Source organism: Myodes glareolus, chromosome 4 (assembly GCF_982192425.1).
Source record: "Myodes glareolus chromosome 4, mMyoGla1.1, whole genome shotgun sequence".
Classification (NCBI taxonomy): domain Eukaryota; kingdom Metazoa; phylum Chordata; class Mammalia; order Rodentia; family Cricetidae; genus Myodes; species Myodes glareolus.
In genome coordinates, this window is record NC_142029.1 from 17,245,864 (window position 1) to 17,262,841 (window position 16,978).

The 16,978-nt window shown below is 49.5% G+C and overlaps 1 protein-coding gene across 4 annotated transcripts in view; it reads right to left on the bottom strand.

The window, feature by feature from the left end:
- Cd276 (CD276 molecule) overlaps nt 1-13,395 on the bottom strand; it is a 32,014-nt gene extending 18,619 nt beyond the window's left edge. For 2 of the 4 annotated variants that reach the window (XM_085689132.2, XM_085689131.2), the window contains exon 1: nt 12,945-13,395. In XM_085689132.2, coding sequence (XP_085545258.2) covers nt 12,945-13,380 — 436 coding nt within the window. In that variant the 5' untranslated portion in view covers nt 13,381-13,395. The remainder of the gene's footprint in view (nt 1-12,944) is intronic. The other 2 variants (XM_087905282.1, XM_085689133.2) reach the window with 2 other exon arrangements.
- Nucleotides 13,396-16,978: the final 3,583 nt, after the last annotated feature.

Here is a 16,978-nt window from a genome sequence, read left to right on the forward strand (position 1 = left end):
CTCACGAGTCAGGTGTGATGGTACATGCCTGCAATCTTGGCACTCCATGGTGGGGGCAGGAAGATCAAGAGTTCAGGGCCATCCTTAGTTACATAATGAATGCAAGGCCAGCCTGGACAATAAGAGACTCTGTCTTAAAATAAAAACAAACCCTGAGTCGGTCAGTGCTTCTGGGGTCCCATGTCTTTCAGCCTTCCTCACTGCTGCTCGTGCCCGTCGTCAAAGGCACCTCGGCCTCTTCACTAACCCCGTAAGTCCCACAGATCATCCCTACCTAACTCATTCTCTCAGGTGCCTTCTCCTGAGTCCTAAAACAGGAATCAGGCTCATGTCTTCCCCCGCTAACAAATCCCCCACACACACCCCTCCAGTACGTACAAGAAAAGTCTTACATTCCTCTACCTGACACTCAAGGCTCTTCTTGGGATGTCTTCCCATGTGTCAAGCTACTTCTTGTTACTGGGGTTTACCCCAACGCTCACTTGTGAATGTCTGCTGAATGTGTGGGGAGCCAGGAGTTCCCTCCTGATCAGACTAATCATGTTTCCCCACAGCACAGCTGTCCCTCACTCCAGAGGGTCCATGAGAGGATTCCAGAGTGGACGCCAAGCTTGCTCCCTCTCATTCCTTTTCTTCATTCTGGACCCAGGAAGTCTACCACTGTAATTTCAGCCAAGACACTCCATGGAGCCCCTGCAAGAAAGACTACAGAGTGCCCTGGCCTCCTGGTAAGTAAAGACCAGCCACCCTCACCTTGAAGCTACTGCAAGCTTATCCAAACCCAACAGAATTAGGACCCAAGGATACTCTCAAGACATCACCCAAGACTCATTACCCCATACACTCAGAACAGCAAACCTGACTGCTAACGAGCTCTGGGTCAAGGTGCTGTGGACCCTGGGGAACTCAATAGGGATTCTTCTCCCACCATAACCACTGGCATCACTCCAGTCTCTTTTTTAAAGATGATGATGATGATGATGATGATGATGATGATTGTAAGAATGCTGGACCCCTTGATACTGAACACAGGTCCTCTGCAAGCGCAGCAACCCTTAACCACAGAACCACCTCTCCAGCCTGATTTGTTTGTGAGTATGTGTAGCTGCATGTTTGTTTGTACATGTGTGGGTGCAGGCACACGTGGGTGCAGGTGCCCACAAAGGTTAGAAGAGCATCCTGAAATGGGAATTAGAGAGCTGTGAGCCACCACGTGAGTTCTGGGAACCGAACTCAATACATGCTCTCAACCACAGAACCATCTCTTTAGTCCCACCCTATAGTCCACTCCACACCCCACTAGCCTCCCATAGAGAGGACAGAAGGGAGAGTCACAGAACTCTAAAAATATCGGCTAAGTTCCTAGATCCAGATATGCCTAAAACAAGCTGCAGACCTAGATGGACCAATCTTCATCCAGTTCCAGCTAAGTCTCTATCCTATGCAACGGAAAGAGTCCTTGTAAAAGGCTGTGCGGACAAAGGTGACTCATATGTGTGGATGCTCTCAAGTAGCAGACCCCGGGACAGCAGGTGGACATGTCTTTCAGTAGAGCCCACTTTAAGATACCATGAGGGCTGCTCAGTGGCACCTGAGAGCCATCACAGCGTCCACGTGCATCCTGAGGGCCTGGAGCAGTTCTCCAGGTAAGGCTGGGAAAGGAGAGACTCAGCCCCATCTGCTGCCTTTCAAGCAGACCTCCTTGATATGACAGCAAATGAAGACCAAGGCCTCGAAAGTGGAAGGAACTGAGTTTGATCTTCAGAACCCAGCAGGAGGAGGAGGCATGGTGGTAGGTGCTTGTAATCCCAGGGCTGAGGAGATGAGGACAGGAGGGCCCCTAGGCTCACTGGTGAACCAACCCAGCCTATGTGGTGAGTTGGGGGCCAGTGAGAGCCTGTCTCAAAGCAAAAACAAACAAAAACCAAGGTAGATGACAATTGAGGAACAACAGCCAAGGCTATCCTTTGGCTTCCACAGATAGTAACCACACAGGCACACAAACCTGCACACACACACATATACACAATGGCAGAAAATGAGCCCAAGGTTTGGGGTTCTGACCTTAGCTCTAACACTTCACTGTAGTCTTAAAAAGGTCTCCCACTGTGGTGGTTTGAATGAAGATGACCCCCACAGACTCATATATTTGAGCAGTTGGTAGTTGTTTGGGAAGGATTAAGAGGTGTAGCCCATGGGGGCTGGAGAGATGACTCAGTGGTTAAGAGCACTGACTGTTCTTCCAGAGGACCAGGGTTCAATTCCCAGCACCCAAATGGCAGCTCACAACTGTTCTAGAACTCTGACACCCTTACACAGACATACATGCAGGCAAAACACCAATGCATGCACACACACACACAGACACACACACAAAGAGGTGTGGCCCTGTTGGGAAGGTGTTTCACTAGGGGCAGGCTTGAGGTTTCAAAAGGTTGGCACCATCCCCAATGTGCTCTCTGTCGCCTGCTTGCAGCTCAAGATGTAAGCTCTCAGCTGTTCCTGCCACCACACCTTCACTCTGCCTCTGCCTCTGCTTCCCCAGTGCTGGGATCATACCCGGCTCTTACGCCCTTCCTTTTATAGGCTGCTTTGGTCATGGTGTTTCATCACAATAGAAAAACAACGACTACACTCACCTTTCTTTAACAACAACAAGAACAAAAACTCCAGGGCTGGAGAAGGCTCAGTGGAGAAAGTGGTGCTGCTCTGGCAGAGGACCCTGATTCCCAGCACACACATGGCAGGCCGCAACCATCCAGTTCCAGATGTGACCTCCTCCGGTACCAGGCACACATATGGTGTACACACATACATGTAGACAAAACAGTCACACACATAAAATAGATGAATCTTTTTAAAATTCTGTAATTATTTACACCCATTTAGGCGTGCACTTAAGTGCATGCCACAGCATGTGTATGGAGGTGAGGGGACAACTTGTGGGGGTCAGTTCTCTCCCTTCACCGTGTGGATCCTGGGGACTGAACTCAGATCCTCAGGCTTGGAAATAAGCACCTTACCACGCTGAGCCATCTTGTCAGCCCAACCTCCTCTCTCTGAGTTCAATGTTTATAAAAGAAACTTCCTTATGGTGAACTATCATGCAGCTCACATTGAAATTCACGCAGCCATGTTACCATAGAAGCCACCAATTATCTTCTTAAATCTGGTCTTCCCTTCCGTAGCATTTAGTCGGGCATAGGACCACTTAGCTAAGACTACAGATCCCAGACTCCTTTTCGGTTGGGCGTGGCCACATGTCCGTTTTCTGGCTAATCAGACTTCAGAGGAACTAATATGTACAATTTCTGGGTCGTGTCCTTAAAGATGGAGGGCACCCTCTTTTTCTCCTCCCCCTTCCAATGCATGGAATAGAGAAGTGGCAAGCCTTGTAGGAACACACTGCCAGGGCAACACCCCAAGCATTACAAAGCAGCAGGACAGAGGGTCCCTGGGGCTATGGCTTCAGCCCTGGATATAGCCAGATGGTCACATGGGTGAGAAATAAGCATCTGTTCTAGCATAAGTCACTGTTATTTTGGTCTTTCTTACGGCATCTGAATGAACTAATTTAAGGAGCCCTCTGTTTGTCTCTTCTTTCTCTCTCCACCCGAGGAAAATTGCTAGTGCTCAGAGCCACAAAACAAACCGTCCAAAGTCGCTGTCTCAAAATTTGAGCTACAGTCTCAACAATCGCCGACGGATGTCAGAACCCAGTTAAGAGATATTTCAAGGATGAAAGTGACCCAGGGATTGGACAGAAGGAGAGAAGAGTGATGCTTAGGACAAGTGGGTGAATGCAGGCCCACAGACTAGGATGTGGAGGAGAAGGAGAAGCATGCTTGGGGGAAGAAGAAAATCAGATTGGAATTAAGCTAGGTGCATTCACAGCACAGTGAGAAGCAGGGGAAGTCATTCACACACTGGCGAACACAGAAACCAAACCCAGGATCCCTGAGGGAGACCAACAGAATGAGAAGAGACTCTGGGGCAACTGCAGAAGTGAATGGTTAGGTGTCAGAACAGGGGACCTTTCCCTGGCCACCACTGACAGCTTGTATGCTCTCTCCGGAGACAGGAACCAGCTACCCCCAACCCGAGGCGATCTGCTTGCTTTGAGGCAGCTCTTATTGGTGGAAAATGCTTCCTTACTGTGAGCCAAAATCTGTCTCCCAGGATAGCCTATATTGGTTCTCAAGAAGTCCCTACGATCACACAGAACAAGCATGTGCCCTTTCTCATGGCCCTGCAAGTATTTGTTCTTCCTTGACAAGGTCACCACTGGGCAGCTGTGCCACACAATTTGCCAAAACAATAGATTATCAAATGTGCAGCTCAAAACCATAAGTCCTTGAGCTCAGGGCCACCTTCCCACGTCCAGCCACCTTCCCACGTCCAGCCACCCATTTCTGATGAAGCTGTAGAAGACTGGAGTTTTTAGGTTCTCTGTGTTCCTCTGTTAGTTCACTGGGTCCACCCAAGTCCATCCCTCTTCCCAACTTCCACAACTGACTAGATTGGCTGGTCAGCACGCTTCTGGAATCAGCAAACCTGTCTTCACCTCCCCTGGTGCTGGGGCTGTAGAGGAACCCCTGCACCTGTTTTTTACTTGGGTTCTGGGGATCGAAACTCAGGTCATCGTGTTTGCAAGGCAAGCACTTAATTAACTGAGTCGTCTCCTCTACCCCTAAAATACCACATTTTCATAAAAAAAAATATATAGGGCAAAGGTTTGTGGGAAAAATGGATAATATGATCAGTTCTTTGGTACAGGTGTATACAGGTAATATTGGCATGCTGAATTAGCAATTCCTTGACGGCTTTTAGGGAGGCTTAGGAAGGACTGCTCAAGAGAAGGGGACATTCCTGTCTGGGAGAGGAGATAGCAGAGAAGGTGACGGAGGAGTGAACGTCACGGCATATTCTGGGAAGATGGTGCTCTGGAAGAGGCTGTGGGAAGATGAGGCAGAGGTCACTTAAGGATTCCAGGTTGCTTCTGTGCAGTGGGGAGCTGGGATGCTGTGGCCCACACCTCCACCCCCTCTCCCCATGTTCTACCCCAGACTGTCTTGAAATATCCCTGACAGATTCTTGGAGATAGTGATTCTAAGTTCGCTCAGCATGGGGACAGCCAATCCCAGGGGCCAGACACAATTCAAACAGACCACACCTTTTTCACCTGACTTACTCAATTCCTCCTGGACATCTGTGCTTTCCCTCTTTGGCAACGGAGTAACACACACACACACACACACACACACACACACACACATGCACACACACACGCCAGATACAATTCAAACAGACCACTCTTCCTGACCTGACTTGCTCAATTCCTCCTGGACATCTGTGCTTTCCCTCTTTGGCAATGGAGTAACACACACACACACACACACACACACACACACACACACACACACACCTCTGAAGGGTGGATGCTTATTTTCTCCACAGCCCTTAATGAGTTCCTCTTTTATTCTCAAGTGCTTCTGATACCAGGGACCAACCCCGTTGTAGGGAATCCAGCCTGTATGATATTGGAAGGATGTGGCCCCAACCTCAAGCCTGGGCTTGTGACCTGATCTGACTCAGGGAAAAACCCTTGCCCCACCCCCATTTCAGGGAAGTGAGCCAAGCCATAACCAATCAGAATCTTTCCTCAGCTTTTCTGCAGAAACCCTCAGTAATGATTTTCTTACTGAGGTTGGGAGGAAGGATGTGGTCTAGGCTGCTAGCAATCAAGTTGTTCTCCACCACCAATCTGAAGGAACGGATCCAGAGGCTGTGGAGATGGCTCAGTGGATAAAGCGATCGTCAGACAAGCATACGGATCTCAGCTTGGCATCTCCATGAAAGCAGGACGTGGTGGCGAACCTGCAATCCCAGAGCTGGGAAAGCGCTCCCTGGCCAGTCAGGCTTACCAAATTGGTGAGCTCCAGGTGAAGTAAGAGACCATGTCTCAGAAAGCAAGGCAGATAACAACCGAGAAAGACACCAAGGTTGACTCCTGGCTTCCACTTACACACATGCGTGTGCCTATACACACACTTGCACTTACATGAACACACTCATATACATAGACACGGACTCATAAAAAATGCACCAATCAGCCCCTTCCACGGGGAACCCGGGCTTGCTCATCCATTGGAAATAATGGTTCAGCTCCAAGGGAGCCCTAACTGACCCAGCTCTGCCCACCTCCCCACGTTCACTTCCTGGATTGCTTCCAGCATCTACAGTACAAGACCCTCTTTCCTATCGCATAAGAGATTGTTTATCACTGTAGTCCCTTCTTCTGAGATGACACGGGTAATACCTCTTTACCCTGAAGGTGCCCTTGACAGCACAGCCAGAACAAAGTCTGCTGCTCGACTGTGCCTGACGCTCCCTGACCCTCCCTGAGTGGCAACCACGTGTGCTTCCTTTAACTTTTACATCCATATCCCAGCAAAGGCTTGGCCCATAGGAAGCTCAGTGCTCTCTGCTTAATGGTGGATGAATGGACGAACGCACTTGTGCTTAGATGGACAGACGGATAGACAGACAGGTGCTTACAAATGAAGAAGGGATCTAGAAGCCTGATGGTGAATCCAGCCCCCGAACGTGGGAATGAGGGTCAAATTCACTTTTGTTTTCCATTTGATCACATTCTGTTTTTCTGTTTGTTTTTACAATGACTGTATAATTCTTCTGCCATAAGCAAATGGAAAAGAGAGAACAGCAATATCAGAGATGTATAAGGCTTTAAGTCCTGGCTCTACTGCTTACTTGCTAGGCTCTCATTCTTATTCCCCAAGAAGGGTCTGGGTCACTGACCCCTGCTGAGATTACGATCGCATGCAGGACTGGAAACATCACTGAAGGTCTGGTAGAAGTGAGCCTTAGTGTCTAAGAAGGTGGCTTTGGAGTTGGAGGTTCAAATCCATACTCTGCCATTCACAAAGTCATGTGACTTTAAGGACAGAGGCTGGTCCTCAGTTTGCTCATTCATAAAATGGGAATAACAATGTCTGTCCTCACAGGGCGTGGTTGAGTAAGACAATGTAAGCTGGCCTAAGAAACACCAGATGCTCTGTAAGTGGGCGAGGGGCCTGGGCAAGGGAAGAAGGGTCTCTAGAATTCCCTGGAGAGGGGCCTCCAAGATGGCTTTGTTTTTCTGACAATGAGTCAGTTCAGGCCTTCTGTGTCCATGGCTACCCACTGGATACAATGCCCCAGCACTGTGATTCCACCCAACAGAACAACCCGACTTCCTCTCATAATGAGTGTGTGAGTCAAGACTGCGGCCAGCCATCAGAACCGCCAGCAAAGTGGCCCAAGGTCTTTCCAGCATCCTCAACTCACTCCCCCTGGGCCTTTAGGAAGCACACAGAAAGAGGAGACAGAACCCAGGACGGGGTGACTGGCCTCCCCAACCACATGATTGCTACCACACAGACGCCAAGGCTCCAAACCCAGAGAAGGCAAACCACAGGTTTTGGTAGGTAGTGCATGCGCGGCGAGGCATGTGCCACAGCGCTGGCCCACAGTTCTCACGCTTCTGCTCAGCGAGGTCCTCGAGTGATGAGCATCTTCTAGGACCCAGCAGTCACTTAAAGCAGCATGATGCCGCCTTGAACTCAGAGCCACCTGCGGAGGTGCGGAGCTGACCTGGGCATTCACAAGGGGGCACATTTGTACACATACACATACCACCAGAGGCTCAGAGCTCTGAAAAAATTGAAAGTCATGCTGGGTTCGGGGAAGGACCAGCCAGAATGGGAAGGAAGGAAGAGACGGGAGTATAGGAGCCCAAATCAGAGGGCAGATCCTAGGTCAGATGCTGGCAGGCCATGAAACATACACCTGAATTTACTCAACATCTGTCAGCCCAGCCAGAAGTCATGCCAAACTCCAGTAAGGGTCCACTTGCATTCTATTCAATGCTTTTCTGCCTCCAAAGCCTTTCTGTTTCTGCCTTGAAAGAGGCTCTGCCTAGCAGAAAACTCCCTCTCTCTGAGCATGCCCCACTGCCTCTACCAGGGACAGGTCTCAGCAGTGTAACAGGCTTTGCCAGTCCTGAGGTGGAAGACCTTTGGAAATATACATGGCCTGGGCCCCATGGCCAGGTTCATATGAGAATGTGAGCCCAGAGGAGAGGCTGCTGCCTTAGGGCCCACAGTCACCCATCACCAGCAAGGGTGACTAATGAGTGTTAGAACTAGCTCATGAATGCCCTCAGGTCTGGATTCCTCACCTATTAGCTGGAATTCCCAGGCCGCTTTAACTGCCCAGGGCAACACATAGGCTCAGGAGTAGCCCTGGGTTTAAATCCTGACACAGAGGCCCTGCTAGAATCACAACGAAATGTCAATGACAGTGACTACCTATTGAGACTCATCGATAAAATTCCTAACCCACAAAGCAGCTATGGGAATAAAGACAACAGGGATAGACAGGTTAAAGTGTTTTAAATCAAATCAGTGGTACATTTTATTGTTGTGTGTGTGAGTACTATGTGTGCATACGTGATGCAGACACACTGGTGTCACGGCACATGTGTGGAAATCAGAGGACAACCTTGGGCATCCGTCCTCGCCTTTGACCTTGTTGGAGACAAGCCTAGCTTCTGGGCATTATTCAGTCTCCATCCCCCATCTCACCACAGCAACTCTGGAATTGCAAACAAGGCCAGCTTTAGTGGCTTGTGGGAATGCAGACTCAGATAGGTCCTCAGGTTTCTGGGACAAGCACTTCCCACTGAGCAATCTCTTCAGTCCGTCTTATTGCTTTATGAGTCAGGGTCTCCTATATCCAGGCCTGACTTCAAATTCGTTATATAACTGAGGTTGGCCTCGAACTCCTGATGTTCCTGCCTTTACTTCCCAATTGCTGGGATCATAGGTACACATCCTCTGCCCAGCTTCACAGAGGTAATTATTGTCATTACTGCTATTACAGCCACAGGCATGAGCTTCTCTACCTCTTCCCAGCCCAGATCTCCTCTATAGGGCTATCCATCTAGGTACTGTTAGTACTCAGAAGACTGTTAGTCCTTCTGAGTGCTCTCCTTTGCACCGAGACCCCACCATCACCAGATTCCAAAGGAGCCAACGTACAGTTTGACTTCACCTCTCGGTCTGGCTCATTCTATTTTCCTTTCCCTGTGCTCCTCCCAGAAACTGAGTTGTAGCTCCGTGCACCAAGAGTTCCAGTCCCAAACTGGGTGATGGTGGCGCACGCCTTTAATCTCAGTACTCGGGAGGCAGAGGCAGGCAGATCTCTGTAAGTTCAAGGCTAAAATGAGTTCCAGGACAGCCAGGGCTTTTTCACAGAGAAACCCTGTCTTGAAAAACAAACAAAAAATTGCTGTCACCCCAAGGTCAGAGCCTCTTCATAAGCAAATATTCCAGTATTTCCACAGGGAGAGCTAATGTCAAAGTTATGAGGGGTGTAGGGGCATCTTTCCCAAGACCACAGAGAAACTGAAAGGGAGAAGAACTGGTGCATAGGCAGGTCTCTTCTCCAGGAGTTGAGAGCACCAGTGTGACCAAGATTAGGTCTCTGACAGCACGAGAACATTCTATCAGGGTCCACAAGTCTCTGTGGTCAGGCCTGTTCTCTCCCTGGCTCACCAGATGAGTTCTCTCCGCCAAGCAGACCGCGGGCACATTTATCAGGGTCTAAAATGAGTCAAACTTAAAGCAGTCTCTGGAGTGGCAGAAAGAGCCAGGTCTGAAGGCAGACGACAGATTGCCCTCACCATTTGCCCATTGTACGTCTGTGGGTATGTGACTTGCTAGGCTTGGGTTTCTTCTTCTCTTTAATGATGTTAAGATAATCACATAATGTTCCTTCTGCATAGTCCCACCCCTAAATCCTGAAAATCCAATGCTCCTACCCTGAACACTGCAAGAATGGACGTACAAGTGGCGGCAAGGGCTGTATCTGTGGCCCTCTCCCTTTGTGTGGCCATGAGAGTCCCTCTCCCCAACCAAGGCCCTTTCCCTTTCGCTGGTAGATTTCCCTGACACTCCTGCCCCAGGGTGGAGAAGAGGACGGCAATCAAAAGTCCCCACCCACACAGAGGATAAGCTCCTGGGCAGTGACATCATCCTCCCTACCCTCTTCCTCCTTTTCCAACCCTATGACTCAGATTCACAGCTCAATCGTCCCTGTGTGGTCATCATCTCAGTGGATTTGGGTTGTTTTCTGCCCATGGCCCAACCCAGAAGCATCAGGCTACAGGTCAGTCAGTTAACGCTTTCTAGGATCCGGATGGTGGAAGCGCACGCCTTTAATCCCAGCACTCGGGAGGCAGAGGCAGGCGGATCTCTGTGAGTTCGAGGCCAGCCTGGTCTACAAGAGCTAGCTCCAGGACAGGCTCCAAAGCTACAGAGAGAAACCCTGACTCAAAATACAAAAAAAAAAAAAAATCAAAACAAAAACACTTTCTAGGAGTCTCTCTGAGGGTGTGGAATGGCCAACTCACAGTCACACTGCATCTCAAACTGGATTTCTCATCTTGGTGTCCAACCCAAATCCCGCCAAAAAGAATCCAGGCTTCCACCTAGAGGTCAGCTTTGGAGGAGGTGACTCGTGCAGAAAGCATAAGGTGCGGCCTCTGCAGAATGAGGATGCGGGCTCCCCAGAGGGCTGTTCTGAAAGGCCACCGCTTCTACCACGTTCTGAAGATAAACATTAAAGCAGCCAGCCTAGCTGCCAGGCACCCAGCTGCCAGGCAGCTGAGCATCTTGGACATTCAGGTGCCCTGTTCCTATCAGGTGCCTGGACAGAGCTTAAGGGGGCCAGGGATGGAAAAGAAAACTGGGGCAAGAATTCCAGCTCTCCGCTGACACTGAAGCAGGCATGAAACCAGGCTGCTTCTTCACAAGACGCAGGGTCCACCCTCTGGCAGCAGGAGGAAGCCACCATGGATGCCAGGGCCAGTCATGGGACCAATGAAATCATCACCAGGGCTACTCCATACATGGACAAACGCCTTCTCTTTTCTGTCCCTTTGCCTCATGACACTTGGTGGCAAAACTGATGCTTACAGGACTAACCTAAAGCGATGACGTAATGAAAAATCTTTCTTTTGGACACAAGTCTCATGTATCCCAGGAGCGCTTTGAACAGTGTAGCCTAGGATGACTTCTGAGCCTCCTGCTTCTGCCCCCAAGCACTGAGAGTTCAGCCATGAGCCACAACAACCAGTTTATGCATTGCTGGTTGCTGGGGATCTAACACAAGCTTCATGCATGCTAGGCAAGCATTCTATACACTGAGCCACATCCCCAGCCACATGACGGAAATGTCAGGGACATCAGGACACTCTATGACAGCTAATTGTGATGTATTTGTAATACCAGGAGAGAGGACATCCATGGGCCACAATTAGCCAAGAGCTAGTGCTTCAGAACTCCAGCTACCAGGAAAATACACACATCCAAAATAGTCTCATTCCCAAGCAAGTTGGAAATATAGGCCGCCAGTCCATACCGCTTAGCTCCCCAGCCCTCCACACTTGCCTGTCATTCAATCCGCCCCGGTTTCAATTCAAGTACACAAATTCAAATTCCCTATTTGCAAGTCCCCAAACTACAGGGAATGCTGTTGCTCAGCAGCAGCCCTGGGGACTTCTGGGCAGTCAGAGGGGATGAGAAAGGAGGCTCAGCTAAATAAATAACTCTCAAACAGTTCAAACGGCTCCATTAGTTTCTCAAACTGAAAAGCTACTGCACACACTTAAAGGAAAAGGACTTGAGCCTGGCATGGTCATGGATGCCTTTATCCCAGCATTTGGGAGGTGGAAGCAGGTGGGCTTCTGTGAGTCAAGTCAGCAGGTCTACACAGTGAGACCCTATCTAAAAATAAAAATAAAATAAAATAAAAAAATTAAAGCATTAAAAAGGACTTGGATTTTAATTTAATCAATACTCATTTACAGATCATCCGCAGTCTGAAAGTTAACAGTTTTTCACAATTAAGTCAGTGCCGCCCCAACACATACACAAAAACCCCAGATGAACATATACAAACTTCTGATTTAGTATTTGCTTAATAGTTCCCTTTGATGATAAGCTCTCAGGTCTGAGTCATCCATCATGCATTTCTCATTAAGGCAGGTTTGGCTTGAGGGGGAAAAAAAAAACCACAAGAACCTTTTCTGCCAGTTGATTGCCTTAAGTTCCCAAATCTGGAACTGGTTGACTCGGCCCTAGTGAGGAAGGGCCCCGGGGAACTGGATTCAATCCTCTGTCCTTTTTGTCCCACCCTGGACCTTCAGCTTCTTCCACCTTCCTCCGGATCTCCTCTCCATCCTTCTCCGTTTACCTAAAACATCACAAACTGCGCCATCCCTATTCAATCTTTAATTCTGGGGGGAGCCTTCCCTGAACCTGTTCCCGAGTGCTTTTCTGCAGCATGTAGAAGTCCGCCAGTCATCGACACCTTCACCCTTCAGAACCGAGCTCAGGGGGCCACCCAACCTCGTGCTCCCCTCCCGCTCAGCTTCCCTTCTCAGAGCTGGCATTCATGGTGTTTTCCTCCTCCAAGTCGGGGGAATGCTTCTCTCCTAGTCTTGGCTAACAGCTTCCTTAAGCTTCCAGAACCATCAACCCAGTGACCTACCTGCCTTCATGCCCACTCCACACCCAGGGCCTGAACAGTCACCCACCCAGTCCTGGGCCCCACAAGTCCCAGACTCCGGGAGTCTTCAGATCCCACAAGTCCCAGCGGGTCTCAGCCCAAAGGAGGGAGCGGCCAGGCAGGGGTGCTCTTAGCTCCTCGGGGCCCTAGAGCCCTAGCGGTGTCCTCGGATCAGGGTACTGGTGCCTTATGGGAAAGGGCCGCGGGCTTTCAGCTCCAAGCACCGGGCACCCAGAGCGCGCGCGGTGCAGGCGCGGTCGCACACAAAGGCAACCCCAGCCCGCGCCGCCCCGCGCCACGCAAGCACTCACCGCGCAGCGCCGACTCCCGGGACTCGGGGACACGGCGGGACGCAGCCCAATCGTCGCTACCCTCGGTGTCGCCGTCGTCGCGGGGCCCGGCCAGACCAGGGCCGAGGGAGGGGGGCGGGAGCGCGAGGGGCTGGACTGCAGGAGGAAGCTGCGGGCCCGGAAAGGCCACCCGGGTGCGCCCCAGAGGCAGAATTGGCCCCGAGGAGGAGATCCTACGACATTGAGGCCTGAGCCCGCCTGCTGGGCAGGGCCCCGGGCCTGGGCCCGCCTCCAGCCCGGACCCCAGCTCGACCCCGACCGGGGAAGACGTGGTACTCCAAGGAGGGGTTGTAGGGCTACTCACTGCCCATCCCCCACGCGGATCTTCACACTTCCAAGAGCCAAAGTTTCTTTTTCGGTGAGAGAGGACAGGTGACTGACCATTGACCACTCCCATCCTCCAAGCTGCTTGGCTCCAAGCTCTGTTGCAATCCAGCTGTCCCAACTCAGTCCTGTATTTCTCCCCTCCGCACCCGGCTGGCACCGCAGCTCGGAAAGGGTTAACTCGACAGTGAAGAATTTTAGAATTGCTGGGAGCTCTCTATAAATACAGTGTTGTGGGCGCCTGAGCCAACCGCAGGGCAATTTCCACTGAGAAGGTTTTCCTCTTTTTCTTACACCCACAGACACCGGACCAACCCTGCCCCCAAACCCCCAACCATGCTCCCAGCCCTATGCCAGCTGTTGGCCAGACCAGGTTCCAAAGGGAAGAGTAAGCCTGGCTGGCCCCCACGCTCCATCTCTGCCACCTATCCATTCCCACCCCGTTGGACCAAGCTCTTAAAAGATCTAGCTCCAGCCTGCTACAAAAGGAAGCCAGAAGTGTGTATAATCCTGCCCGGAATTTGCCAACATCACTACACCTGTGCTTGAATCACAGACAGGAAGTAGCAGCAGTGTAGAGGGCCTTCTAAGGACTCAAATCTAGGCAGAGAGCTTTCCATGCTGGACTCTATAGATCTTCCCAAGGGCCCCGCTAGGTAGATATTATTTCCATTTTACAGATGGAAAAACTGAGACTTGAGGGATGAAGAGACACTAACCTTGTGCCGCTGCCAGTCTTAGCACCAAATGACAGCAGCGCTCAGAGAGGGCTTAGGAAATATGCATGAATCCATGTGAATCTCTCCTTGTGTCTGCTACTATTTTAAGTTCTTCACAATTTATCTCATTTAATCTTCAAAATTCAGTGAAGGGGATGCTGTTATCCTCATTTTTACAGATAAGAAGACTTAGACACAAAGAGATTTTATAGTAACTTATCTGAGGACACCCACCTATTATATTAAGGGAAGAGTCAGAATTACTTTACGTCTCAGAATTTATGTTCTGAGGTCAGGCATAGCTTCTCTATGCTTCTGAATATAAATTTGGTATTTCTTTCTTTTATTTTTTAAATTTTATTTATTTATTATTTATACAGTGTTCTATCTGCAGGCCAGAAAAGGGTATCAGATCTCATTACAGATGGTTGTGAGCTACCATGTGGTTAATGGGAATTGAACTCAGGACCTCTGTTCTGTTAAGAACAGCCAGTGCTCTTAACCTCTGAGCTATCTCTCCAGCCCCTAAATTTGGTATTTCAAAAAAATGCATGTGCATGTTCCTACCTGTATGCCACAGCCCTCATGTGGAGGTCAGAGGGTAGCCTTGGGCATCAGTCCTTTTGATTTCCACCTTGCTTAAGACAAGATGTCTTTGTTTTTCTGCTGTGTGCACCAGGCTAGCTGGACCATGAGCTTCCCAACTCAGCCAAGCCAAGAGAGGTGGTAAAGAAACACTTTATACTGGGGAGGCTTTTCTCAGCCTTGCTCCAGAACACAGTTCAAGAGGAAAGAAAATAATGAGCCCTGGTTCTCAGTTCAAGGGGCTCTGACACCCGGGAAAAGCAAACAGCTTGAGCAAGGTGTAGATGGTCTCAAGGACCGTTCTGTTGGCCATAGACAGAGACACCTAGGGTGACCATTCTAGCACTCAAGAGTCTCTCAGTTCAGAAGATGTGGCTTTGGTATTCCTGGGAGGTTGATGTTGAGAATATTTCCGACAGTGTCCAACCTGAAGCAGAGGCATCCAGGCTAGAGGGTTTTCTCCACACATTCTGTCTGCACAAGCGTCCTCCCACTCCTCCCCTCTGTTTCCTGGGCTAGCACTGCGATGGTTTGGATGAGAATGGCCCCATTGCTCATATGTTTGAATATTTGGTCCCCAGTTGGTGTCATTGTTTGGGAAGAATCTGGAGGTGTGGCTCTGTTGAAGGAGCTGAGTCACTGGAAATGGGTTTTGATGTTTCAAAGGCCATTCCAGTTCTCTCTCTCTCTCTCTCTCTCTCTCTCTGTCTGTCTCTCTGCCTCTTGCTTGTGAATCAGATGCAAGCTCTCAGCTACTGCTTCAGTGCCTGCCTGCCTGCCTGCTGCCATGCTCTCCTCACGATGGTCATGGACTCTACTACCCTCTGGAACTATGAGCCCCCAAATCAAATGCTTTCTTTTATACATTGCCTTAGTCATGTGTAGGCTCATATTTTCTACATGGTGTGACAGCCAAGTTCTTGGGCCATCGTTGGTATCCAAAGCCATCCCTCTAGACAGGCTGTCCTACCTAACAAAGGCTCTGGATGCACTGCTCCTTCTCTTTTGTTATTATGTAGATCGCCTGGGAAGACGTGTGAATTCCAAGCTAGTGACCTGAGCAGTCCTGCTACCCCCAAGAGAATATTAATGAGCTCCATCTTGGTTTACTTTGGGGAATAAAAGGTGTTTGAATAATAAACGCGGGTGATCCTCAGGAATGGATGAAGCCTGAGACTCCCTTCCGATATTGCTGTGTGAACTTTGTCTCGATTTTTCCCACGCCTCCACACGGGTCCAGAGAGGGAAAAGTAGTTTATGTTGGGGCATCAGACCCCGACAGCCATGGTGTCTCTTTACCACTGTAGAGAAGTAACTAAAACAAGCACAGAAACGGGTGATCCAAAAAGCCTCCAGTTTTGCCTTCCAGTCCCCAAGGAAGTCACAAACCAATCCTGAAAGACCCAGATTGAGACAGTCCTTCAACATCTTGGCGACCTATCCAGCCTGCAGGCTCCCTAGACTCAACAGCACAAAAGTGAGCTCTCTCTCACTTATCCCTGAAACCTGCTCCTTCTAAAACCAAGAAGGACCTGAGACGCAAACTAGGACTCAATCAACACTGTTCTTATCGTCTTGCAGTCAGAAACCAGACAGGCCTTAAAGGGTGCTCCCCCAAACATTTCCAGAGTCTATCCCTCCCCAAAATACCTTATTCCAGTTCACCCTCTTCTGGGTCCCCAGTGTTCCTCTCTGGATTGCTATGGTGTGGGGTCTCTTCACTGCTTCTCCTGACTTTGCTCATCAATTCTCATTTGCCAGAGATTTTTCTAAAATATAAATTCTCCTACAATGATCCTCAACCTGTAGCCCTTCCTTCTGTTCTATTTTCCCTTAGGCTGCTAATTGGCACCTAAGACTTATTCTCCTCTTCTTCCTTAAAATAGGGTACAGTTTTTGTTCTCTGAAGTTCTAAGTCAAGCTTGTGGATGTAGCTAGGTTGGCACAGTGCTTGCTTACTGTGTACAGAATCCTGGGTTTAACCCCAGCATTATATAAAAAACAAATGCCAGCACTGGTGGTGTGGGGGGGAGGATCATAAATTCAAGGACATCCTATGCTAGATAGCAAGTTTGATTCCCACGCTGGAATACATGAGATCAGAAGAAGAGGAGGAGGAGGAACACAAGGAGGAAGAGGAAGAAGAGAAGGAGAAAGAAGAAAGAAAAAAGGTTCTATGCTTAATTAAAAATGTTTCTTTTCTCAGACTCCCTTGCAGCTAGAAATGAGCATGTGATCCAATGCAGCCAATAAGATTAAAGGTAAACTCTCTGATTAGGGTTAAGGGGGGGGGAAGTTTATTAAAGTAGTAGTCTTGTATTTGGGGGGGTTAGTTTCTAAACAATTGAAATAGGATTACCACAGAAT